This window comes from Dermacentor albipictus, chromosome 1 (genome assembly GCF_038994185.2).
Source record: "Dermacentor albipictus isolate Rhodes 1998 colony chromosome 1, USDA_Dalb.pri_finalv2, whole genome shotgun sequence".
Classification (NCBI taxonomy): Eukaryota; Metazoa; Arthropoda; class Arachnida; order Ixodida; family Ixodidae; genus Dermacentor; species Dermacentor albipictus.
The window spans coordinates 206391308-206403517 of record NC_091821.1 but is presented as its reverse complement, the minus strand read 5'-3'; the positions used below and the strand labels follow the sequence as shown (position 1 = coordinate 206403517).

The 12210-nt window shown below is 40.6% G+C and overlaps 1 protein-coding gene across 1 annotated transcript in view; it reads left to right on the top strand.

Annotated features, from left to right (window-relative positions):
* Window positions 1–3444: 3444 nt before the first annotated feature.
* Window positions 3445–12210, top strand: part of LOC135896739 (C-Maf-inducing protein-like) — a 60919-nt gene continuing 52153 nt past the window's right edge. Inside the window, exons 1-3 of the mRNA XM_065425237.1 lie at window positions 3445–4301; window positions 9934–10113; window positions 11312–11383. Coding sequence (XP_065281309.1) covers window positions 3861–4301; window positions 9934–10113; window positions 11312–11383 — 693 coding nt within the window. The 5' untranslated portion in view covers window positions 3445–3860. The remainder of the gene's footprint in view (window positions 4302–9933; window positions 10114–11311; window positions 11384–12210) is intronic.

Genomic DNA, 12210 nt, shown 5'->3' with positions numbered 1-12210 from the left:
CTGGCAGTAACAAGCTTCTTGTCTTGTATGCCCCCTTTGCTATTTTAGCACTGACTTTGTACAATGTGGGTCAGATTATTTTAGGGTTTAATGTTTGCATGTACAGTTAAAACTCGATTTAACAAAGTGATGACCACGCTCGAATTATTTTGTCATATTTAGCAGTTCATAAAATCAAGAAAGGAATTTTTCAGTCCTTCAAAATCTCAAATTGTAACGTTTTGTAACCTGGGGACCTCCTGCATATTTACCTGTACTGTGTACTCTTATTTTTATAATAAAGATTGATTGATTGATTGATTGTAATGTAGCAGCATGCAAAAGCTACTGCAGCATTGTATTTGCTGCTAATCCAGCCATCTAGTGCATAAACTTTGAAATAACGAAAGCAATCACCGTTGCCCCTACCGAGGCGGTGTTAAGTCAACTGTTCCGTACATGGGTGTGATGTGCAGCCTCGTCAAAATAAAGCTAGGATTGTGATCATGGTACCTAGATGTTTTAACGCGATAACTTAGAGTGCACGCTCAAATAAAAACCTGTCATTGTTAAAATTATAAATTTCCACTTTCTTCACTCATTTATTTCACGAAAAACTTCGTTAAATCAAGTTCGGAACAAGTTTTGTTAATTTAGGTTGATGACAACATTGAACCCTATGGGTACCTTTGAGGAAATGGAAATTTCTTTGCTAAATTGGGAACTTTGTAAAATTAAGTTTCGTTAGAATTAGTTTTAACTGTACATGTGAGTGAAAAGAATAACGCACACTATCGTTCACCAGCAATAGCTCACGGAAACACTGGCCTGCAATGGCAACATCATTGCTATCAGGAGGTGGTACTTCAATCATGTAGCTGCTAGCATTCAGAGGCCCTAGTAGTGGGGATGAATCGTCAAAGTCGTGGATATGCTCGTGCTGCAGGACGCACACGCGAAGAAGTAATGATGTGGGTGCAAGTGTTGGAATACCAAAATGGATGCTCTTGCAAGGAAGCTCATTTGACTATTGCTCTCTCCTTGAGGGTGTCTTTAAACACACTGGTACTCGTACTAAACATGTCTTTATTCCGTCTGCATACATTCGAAAGCAATTTCACGACCTAAACAATGAGGCACAATGTCTCCGATAACCATGAAAATGCCTTCAATTGGTAGGAGCTATACAATCCGATGGCTGTCACCTGCACAATTTGTTCACATGAGGTGAGAACAGTGGTGTCTTTTTTTCTTCTTCATATTGCCTATCAATATAGCTTCAAAGGCATTAGTTGCATCCACTGCTGTATGTTTGCCTTGCAGTACTGTTGTCTTTAACAGATTGATACTTTAATTCATGATTCCTTGCTATCTTGGAGTCCAGAGGTAATTGGTTTTTTGACATAGGGTGCAAAATAAGTAGGCTGTGTACCTAAAATGTGCTGAAATATGCAGTACTACTTGTCAAGAAAATTGATCCAGCACTCGGTTGGATGTCTTTGTAATGTAGCAAGCATTCTTAGAATAAATTATGCACAGTCTCTTGTTTGTCTCAAATTGAGTTGGAATGGTGTGATATAAAATGACCTTTAAGGAGGCAACAGTGGCTTTGTGTGTGGGAACATGTAAGAAGAGTTTATTTATACATAAAAACAAATGATTTGATGAAAGTATAACTATGATGAACTTTGTGCCTGCAAATATTCATGGACACTTTTGGCACCAATGTAATATACTTAAACCAGTAGTGCCCATAGGTATATATATAGTGTCCAGTATGTTTACTATAGTTTACATTCTCCATATATCCTTCTATTGATTGCATTTGGTAAATAAAAACACATTGTTGTAACTGTGGATCGCTTGAATGTTTTGGAGGAAAGGTGTAATATCTGAAAAGTTCCAGTCACTAATGAAGTGGAGGTGAAAAAGCATACACTTTGGAGCCCATACAAGTTTATGCCAAGATATCAATTAGTGAGCGAGAGTAGATAACAGGTAGATTCCCACCGGTCCTGTTGATAGTGTCAGACCATCATTTGGATCAATAAAAATTCCAGCAAAAGTGGTGTCATTGGATTGTTTTCTTTGGCTATGATGGTGGTGTTATCAAAATTGGTTCAGTGACCATGTCAGATTAACGCGCTTGGCAAGGGCACTTGACATTTCTTTCTTGCTGTTGCTTTATTGATGTATTCATTAAACAGCTGAAAGTAAATTGGGAGGAAAAAAATTTATGAACAGCAATCCAAGAAAAGTGATATTAAGAATGTGGCAATAGTCCTATAGAGATGAATAGGAGCTGTTAAAAATTGTAAAATCCAGAGAACTTACAATGCCTGCTTGGTTTTCCTTGTAAAAGGTAAATGAAAGGAAGCTCAGCATACTGTCTTCATAATAACATGTTTGCATCATTGTCAATCAAGCGGCATATCTATGCATTGCAGTCAAAAGAGGGAAAGGCTTCTTTAAAGGTCGCCTATTTTAGATGTGTCTAAGGTGAATCTAATTTGGGATAACCATGTATCAGAAGCCTTTAATGTTCTGGATTACTCGTTTTTATGAATTTGCTTTTTGTTGCTGGGATAATTAGTTCATGGTATCAAGTGAAATTAAATGTGGGTGAAAAAAGACACAGACAAGACTAAATGTAAGATTTAAAAACAAAATACACACAAGAAAGGAATTATGTGGTACGTACTTGTGCTGCCTTCTTGTGCCAGTGCAAAACTGCATGTATACAAGTAGGGTACTCACGCTTGTCCACGTCTTTCTTTTTTTTTTTTGCGCCCTCTTATTTTAACTTTTTCACTTATATAGCCATTGTAGTTTCTTACGGTGTAGCTTCAAGTCGCTGTCAATGGAATTAAATGTATACATTGATATTTGGATATATGTACCCGTGTGTGCTTGTTTGCTAAATAATAATAATTAAACAAATATGGCAAAGAAATGTTATCAGGGAACATTTGCATATTTTACAATAAGTTCAGGCGATTGAGTTACAATAAAAATATGACGGACTGAGGGACAGATTTCAAGGTAAAATGGTCGGCTGCTGCTAGTTGCTGAATATTATGCACCATGAGACTTCAAACCTTCGGCGGGACACCGCTAGCTTGTCACATACTATTAAACTTTTCCGAAAACAAGGTACCGAACATTTAGGATATAGTAAGAAAATTAAAAAAAAATGAATGCGACAATGAAAATTATTGCATTGATTGAATTGCACAGCATCAAACGTATGTCGCCGTGACCGCCTAGAGCATTTAAGGCTCTTGCGACATGCACGAGTGCTGATCAAGTGTATCTTTTAGTAATCCCCAGCTTAGCGTTAGTTCGCACGCGCGCTTTCTCTGGTTGTGCAACTCGCCTTAAGCCGCGTGTTTCGGTTTCGCCTGCATCACGGCTGTTACTAAGGGCAACGCACGGACGTCATATCCTTCTCATTCGCTTTACAGCGACGAGCAAGGGCGCTTCCTGTTATACAATGGCGACGGAGGGGGTGAACTTGCAGCGGCGTTGAGAACATGTTTCTTTACTGGAAGCGAAGGAAGCGCGATAGCGGATAGTTCTGTCATTTTAAGGTTAAGCTTGAACTGTCTTAAATGTCAATTCGTGATTGATTTTGTGTCTCTAGCTGATGTAGAGCTCTAACGAGTCGCAAGTCGCAGCAGTCGATTCGGGCAGACAGTAGTGTCGAGTTTGTGCGGTTCGCAGTTCAGTAATGCTCCTACCTCCTACGGTTTTGCGTAGGGAGTCTTTTCATCATGGGCGAAATGTCTCCTAGTACGCCCATGTCGCCGCTTAAGCTGCATGCGGTCTTCGCACTGGCTTAGTTGGCTGCCTTGCAAGTGAAGCTGCGCATTCCGACAGCGATGGAGGAGCGGCCGAACAACAGCCGTAGCGTCCCGGACTCTGTTTCGCGACGATTTCTGTCATCGGACGATCAGAGCTACAACGAGGTAGCTGGCACCAGTGCTAATACCGGCTTCGTCCGCAATGTGTTCTCGACGGGCGGAGCTCAGGCATCTGTCGACTCGACATCGAGCGACAGCAGTGACTGCTCAGCCCTTGCGGGAACCAGCGCGGAGAGGCCGGGCTCGCCACTGGGTTCGCCCGCTGCGTTGCCACCGCCTGCTGCTGCTGCTTGTTGCGCCCAGGGACCCAAGTTCAAACTAACGCATGAAGGCGATGTGCAGCTCTGTAGGCTCAACCACAGCCGCACTGTCATCAGCAAAATTCTTAGTTCGAAGTTTCTTCGGCGTTGGGAGACGCACAGAGTTGTCCTCGGCACATCGGAGATGTCGTCGAAGACGGTATGTCGTTGTCTGCATTTAGCACTCTATTTTTCTGCTCATTGCGCGATCTGGCTTGTGCTTGGAGTTTCGACCCGCTTGGTTACATGTAACATACTGGTTTCTTTTCTATTTTTTTGTGTGTGAGCTCATCCTTCTTCCTTGATCAACTACCGAAAATAAATATCCGCATGTCAAGTGTGTTGACGTAGTCTTCTATGAGTGTAGTCCTTAATCAGTATTTTGCAACTGTTGCGGAAACCTATGTTTCACATACCCCCCCCCCCCCCCCTCTTTCTTTTTTTTCCTTTGCGCTCACACTTTAACGTCTCGTATATCGAATGAGCTTGCTGACGTAGAAACGTTCTATAAAGGCGGAAGGTGCCTTATCACCAACCAGGCATCCGGATATACTCGCGCGAAACGCATGCCGTGTGCTTATAATGCGCTAACCAAGGAATGAATGAAACACAACTAAACATTATCTACGGTGTTTCTTCGTCCGTATTTTTTGCTTGTTCTTGAGCGCTGTCATTGTTTCTTAAAGTGCACTACAGCCATTCATAAAGTGCAAAAACATCTCTTCGCAGGTGTTTATGATGGAGCTTTCTTGTTCCCAGGCATTGTATGTCAGTACAAAACTTGGGGGAAAATTAAAAAAAAAAAAAGTCAGTGACGTTTTGTACGAATGTTTTTCTTTTTTCGTTGTGTAAAAGGTTTTGTGGTTGGCTTAACTCACAATTGTGAATAACAGAACGAATGTGTGGGTGCGTGCTTGTCATGCATCTTAAAACCAGTGCAACCTTTTTTTTGCTATTTTATACTCTCTTAGCAGCGGAGCGCTGATTAGCCTCAGGAAGCATGACAAGTTGTAATGGTTGGCCTATAAATTTGGCTATTGGCGTAAGAATGAACACTGCATTTTTTTCTGGTGCATTGAATTGAATTTAATATTGCGCGTCTGTAAAGATATTGGGGGGAGCTCTGCATGTCATATACCATATGTATGGTACGCATATGTCATAAAGTTTTTTTCTTCTAGCAGCTATCAGATAAGACGTTTCCATTGTATTATATGGCATTTAAGGAAAAATGCCAAATATTAGGAACTAGGAAAAATAATAGGAACTTATTGGGAAAAGGCATTTCCTGGCTCACTGTTGCCTGCAGCTCATAAATACTGCTAAGTGCCTGACAGGGGCACTGCAACGGTGTACCCCTAGTAGTAACATTGTAATATATTTGTGGTGATATCTCCATGTACAGAAAGATACAAGAACTCCCACTATGTCATAAAATGTGTTGTGTATGTTGTAAATGAAACCCCTGATGTCAGACCTCCTGTTCATTTGCTCATTCCATGGAGAGCTGATTGTAAATTTTTTTGATGACTGAAGTTCGTTCTCATTTTTTTTTCAGTCTAAAAAGAAAATGAAATAATAAAAGTACTTGAAATTTTATTCAGAATTTTCAGTAGTAATCAGGTTTAGACACTGTCCGCTTTATCCGATTTCAACAACACAACTGATAACTGGAAAGTTGCCATTGTAATATTAAGTTCAGAAACTGGTTTTGTGTGTCGATATCACAAGAAAGTTGCTGCAACTAACATTGTGCAAAAGTGGTCACAATATGCATGACCCGATTTCATCATTAATAAGTGAAATATGTGAGAAGCATAGTAATTCATTTGCGGCTAGGTATCCTAAACTCTTGGCTAGTGCATGAAAACAAGACACTGTTGCGCAATATCATGATGTGCTTATCTTTGCACTAGGGTTGACGATTGGGCGAGTTGGTATTGCATTCTAGTACTGGTACAGCGCAACATACAAAGGAAGAAACAAGGCTTGTTTCTTCCTTTGTATATTCCGTTGTACCAGTTCTAGAACTTATCTTTGCATTTAGGTAAACAAATGTGTGGATGTACCATCAAATAAAAAAGTTTACGGACCATGGGATAGGAGAAAACGTCCAATTTTCGAGCAGCCTGCAATAATAGTAAAATCTAACATCACAATGTTGTTCACATATACTGGTTGAAGCTGTAAATGGAAATACTAGCCTATGTTTTGAGGCTGCTCGGAAATTGAATCTTTTCTGAGATCCCGTGGTCTGTAAACTTTATTGGTTGACTGTACATGTAGCTCTGCAGTGTTTCAGGTGTGTTGCATGCGGGGAATAATGCCACACAAGAAAGCTGATAGTGAGTTTTTTTGTATTCTACTTCATTGAGATGTGGGTTAAGCTGGTAATATGGCCAGCCTGAGTTTAAAACAGCAGCACTAGAAGTTGCACTATATTGGACTTTTCTCACATCCCTGTAAATTAAAAAGGGAATAGGTGTGGGCATGTTGGTTATTTATCGTAATTCAGAAAATGTAGCGCAGTAAGGACAAAGGACAAGTTGAGACAGGACAAACGCTGACTTTCAACTAAGTTTTCATTGCGGATCCTGAGCATATATATACACCCATCTGAATCTGCAAAAGGAAAGAACAGAGAGGAAGAAGGTAAACTGCCACATGCCATCCATGCCAAGAATTCAAACTCCTTCTTTGATAACGCCACTGACGACCATCTGACGCACTCATCTCCTGCCCGTGCTATCTTGGTGGCCTCCACAATTTCCCTGGTCAAGCTTTTGCAGTGGTGATACACGGTAACAGTCTGATTGAATAGATTTTTTACAATGGCCAGCCAGTTGGCCGTCTGTAGCAATGTTTCCGACTTCATTGTTGTGCTCTTTCAGATGCACATCGTCCATCGTCCATGACCTGCCGGTCTGACCAATGTAGTGTCTTCCACAGGAGAACCAAATTGTGTAAACACTGCATCTTTCTTTTCTTTTTTTTTTCACTCAAAAGCTTATTCAAATCCTGACAGTCCAGAGGGCTCCTGACAGGGCCGTCAGGTTTCACCTGATGGTCCCCGAGTGGGCCTAGCCAGGTGACGTCGAGTTTGCTCGCGTCTATTGTGGACCAAATAAAGTTTCACTCACTCACTCAAAAGCTCAGTTGGTGCTGTGAATAACACTTTGATGGCGCCAAAGAAGCTTTTGAGCTTTTTCAAGTTGAGCTGCCCTTCGAGAAGGCACAAACCAGACTGCACTATCAAGCAGAAAGATGCCTATGTCCTCTGAAAAAAAAAAAAAGAAAATTGTTTACACAATTTGACTCTCTTCTAAAAGAAACTACATTGGTCGGACCAGGAGGTGCTTGAATGTACATCTGCAAGAGCACAACAATGAAGTCGGAAACATTGCTAAAAATGGCCAACTGGCTGCCCATTGTAAAAAATGTGATACATAGCGACCTTGCCATCCTTTTTTCAATCAGACTCTTCTTGTGTATCACCACTGCAACAGCTTGACCAGGGAAATTGTGGAAGCCACCAAGATAGCACGGGCAGGAGATGAGTGCGTCAGATAGTCATCGGTGGCTTTATCAAAGAAAGAGTTTCAATTCTTGGCATGGATGGCATGTGGCAGTTTACCTTCTTCCTCTCTGTTCTTTCGTTTTGCAGGTTCAGATGGGTGTATGTATATGCTCAGGATCCGCAATGAAACTTTAGTTGAAAGTCAGTGCTTCTCCTGTTTCGACTTGTTCTTTGTCCCTACTACGCTATGTTTTTTGCATTACCCTTTAAGTTGGCTGCCCTACGCAGCTGAGACCCCCCAAAACTCTTGTCCATAGACCCACTTGAGTATTTATTCTCAAAAGTGAAAGCTGAATGCTATCTTGCATTGGAGAATGACTTATACTTTGAGTTTGCTGAGCACGAGGTCGCGGATCAAATCCCGGCCATGGCGGCCGCATTTCGATGGGGGCGAAATGTGAAAGCACCTGTGTACTTAGATTTAGGTGCACGTTAAAGAACACCAGGTGGTCGAAATTTCCGGATTCCTCCACTACAGCATGCCCCATAATCAGAAAGTGGTTTTGGCACGTAAAATCCCATAATTTAATGTTATACTTTTGAGTTCTGAAATCTCACGGTAAAAGGAGGGGGGAGGGGGGAGTGCTGCCTTGCCTATGGGAGGCCCTCGAAATGGAAAAATACTTGCTGCCATGTCCTGTGGACCTGGTGCCCTGTGCAGAGTTACAACAGCACCAAATTTCTCTGAATAGTAATTGGAGAAAAAAAAATTATAACAATGACTGGTAGCAATGTGAAAACTGCAGCAGACCTGAGCGCAGACCCTGAGCGCTCGGTTTCAAGCACGTCGTGGTTTCAAGTACAAATGTCTGTGTATGTGAGACGTTTTGAGGGTTTGCAAAGACGGGTAACTTACAGAAGTGTGGGAAAGGCTCATTGTCAATATATGCTTTAACATTTCCATAATTGACTTTTAATTAACATATTTAGCACGTATATGACATATACAAAACTTAAGCTAACCACTAACCGAGCTAACCGAGCACCAGTTTTAAGATACTGGTTCCAAAAATAATTATGAAATGAAATGGTTAGTCTTGTACCTTTTAGCACCAATTCTTTCCATATAAAATTTAGTTTCACCGCATTTCTTGCATATTCAGAGTCAAGAAATCGTACAGCGGCAGATTGGATTGATAATTTTCAATCCTTCAGTGAGTTTTGTCAAGTTTACAGAATCTGGCCTCCATGCAAGAACTCTCTATAGGAACATCGGATATGAGTATATCAACCATTTCATGGCTAGCAAACTTAGAAAGAGCTTATCCAGCCAGCTGGAAAAATATGCCTGTCGTAAAACATGGTAAAAACAATTTAAGAAGTGAACCCGCAACATGACGACATAATGAGATTGTGAGAAAACACCCAGTCACCTACATTCCAACTGGTTTTACTAAAACACTTTGCACATGTTATTTAAACTTACAGTGCAGGCAGAGCCATACATGTTCAAGATGTATGTGATGCATTTTAAATATTATTTTTGTCATGCTTTAGCCTTTGAAGCACTATTTTGGCATGTGCAGTTGTGCACACCATGATCTTGTATGGAATTTGATCTCTGCTGTGTAGCATGCGCACCCCATATTTCCAGTGGTCTGTTTTAGGTAATGAAAAGTAAAAAAAAAACTTAAGGGAAAATGGAAATGATAGTGGAAGCAAAGACAACTGGCTGCCAGTGCAAGCTGAACCCACATAGCCTCCTTATGATGCGTGTAATGCTCTACCAATTAAGCTATAGTGGCAGCAGTCATGCATGTGATGTGGGCATGACTTGTGGAATGCTGGTTTCAATCCTAGAAAGCAAAGAATGCCTCTGTTTGCAGTTTTTGAGTAAGCTGAATTTAAATGGGGAGAGCACCTTCCTCACACATGGCTGGTAAATCCAACAAAGTTATAGTAAAACTTCAGCCTGATCTTCTATATCTTTGTTGCTTTAGCTTCCTTTTGTGTTGGCTTTTTGCTAACAGCTATCTTGTATTACTTTGTCTAACCATCTATCCCACTAACGGATTCTCTTAAAAGAATTTTTTTTGATATCAGCTTTGTGAAACTAATATCAATACCAAAGGTAGATTCTTCGCATTGGTAGTACAGTTTTTACAAACTGTTGCTTCTGTCCAACTGCTGTTAACAGCAGCAGTGCTATTGCAGTGGTAATAAGTAAGTCTGGTCTGGTATCTCTTTCTGATTGTGCTGCTTATATTTATTGCAGCCTAGTGGCTTCATGGAACAGCCAGTTAGCTACAGCTCTATGGAAGATGTGTATTCCCTATGTCGATGGGACCCTAGTCACAAGTTTTGCCTCCGTGTGGTCATTCCTGAGGGCTCCCTTCTGCTCCAGGCGGCCAATGGATACTTGCGTGATCAGTGGCTACACTCTATCCTCTGGAAAGTATGTACCTCGGTGCTGTAATTCCTCTCTTCATTTACTGCTTCAATTTGCAGTGATAAACCTGGGGTAATGAATTATGTGCATAATTAAGTTCTGGAATTGATGGCATTTGATGGCAGATGCTTGCATTTTATCAAAAACTATCATTCACCAGGTTTCGCTCATCCCATTCTCTAATATGGTTGCCGCATCTGGAACCCTTATAAAGTATCTGACATTAACACCCTCAAATCAATTAAAAAGAAAGCAATCAGTTTCATATACCGCCGTTATGACTGGAACTTCTCGCCCTCATCTCACCTTGTTGCACTAGGTCTACAAACTCTGCACAAGCGGCGGGATCGGGAATGCCTTAAATTGTTGCATAATCTCGTTAACGCTCCACGCTACTCATTAAAGCGCAACTATCTGTCTCCTGATAAATTGAAACCTACTGGGAATAGCCACAAACTTAACCTTCCACCATTTCAACCGTGTACTAACCTACTTAACTATAGCCTCTTTCCTTGTACATTTGAAAAATGGAACTTACTACCAGGTGAAACTAGGTCACTACCTTTAGAGGAATTTTTGTCTAAGTTAACTGGATTCATGCTGTGTTTATTATTACTCATTGTATCTTTTATTTTGAAGTTATCATGATTCTTATGGAAGTTGATTTGTGCAGAAAAATGTTTTGTTATATGCAATGTACAAACCCACTCCTGCGATAGACCAGTTGGGCTGCAGTATGTACAAATAAATGAATTTTTGGTGTCGTGGCTTTTAAATACTGTCTTTTTGAGAGATTTACCTAACGTATCTGAATGATTCCTGTGTGAATTTGTTGCAATTTTAAGTTTAATGTTCAGAGGAATAATATGGGGTATGGCTGTCACTCATTTGTGAAAAGCTCTGAAAATTGCTTATAAGAAAGTTTAGGATGATTCATGGTATGCCATCTTTCATAAACAGCTGGGCTTATTTCATGAGAGTAAAAATATATGCCTTCTGAACAGCTAGACATATAAAGAGTTGCTTTACATATTTTGTCCCCTTTAGAAATAAAGGTAGATAAAAGTAGTTTAGTCACCATTGATGTTGGTTACAACATGGGAAAAGGGATATGTTTAGAAGGTGTGCAGGGTGTGCTATATCACATTGGTAACCAGTGTTGTTTCTTGTGCAGTCAAGTCACCATGTTTTATCTTTTTAACAGAAAAGCCTACTGAAGCATGAAAAGATTCTTATGACATCACGAAGGATAGAAGTTGTGACTAAAGAACTGAAGGTGAGGTAATCCAAGTCATTGCTGTTCATACAACTTCAGACCTGTAGGTGAGCTATTGTAATATTGTCCTTAAAATATTCTGATCAAAAGGGATACCAAAGGGAAATTAAGCCAGATAAATCATCGAATAATTCTTAAGTGCCAAACATGAAACTCTTATAAATATCTGAGGCTGCGTAGACGCGAAAGTAAGTAAGAATCTTTTGCTTTGCTTACACCTCTGCCAAAGTGTGCACCTGCTCATGTGGCTGCCGCAACCTCTGACAGACCCTGTTCAGCTTTGGAAGGTTGTAAAGCTATTAAATATGTCTCTGTCAGTTATGTTGCTTTAGGTGCATGCTAGTGTGTGTGTCTGCATCTGATTGATACATATGTCTGTGCTGCTTGCGCCCCTGTGTGCCTTCGCTCCCTCATATCACCTCTAGCAGGAGCATAAGTGTGTAGAAACCAGTTTGTGTGTACCAGTGAGCATATACGCGGCGTCTGAGCTTTAAGGCTTTCTTTAGAATGGCCCTGGCGCAGTTCTTTCGCTCATTCCAGGTCTTCATTCGTAACACTTGTGGCATCCTAATCATATGTTGGATGCCTGGCAATTTGCCTGCAAGAATTGGAATTGACATTTCATTGTCATTTTTTTCCCACTAATCATTATTTTTCGCCAAACTCTGCTGAACAAAGTTCTACCATTTTTTTTTCCTACCAGAATTTCTACTATTATCTACCAGCCTATTCAGGTTTAACTTTCCTCATTTTTGCCTTGTTTCGCTCATAATTTACAGACAGTTTCTGAAGAGCCGGTAAATATGTCTGTATGGTGTCTGAAAAAC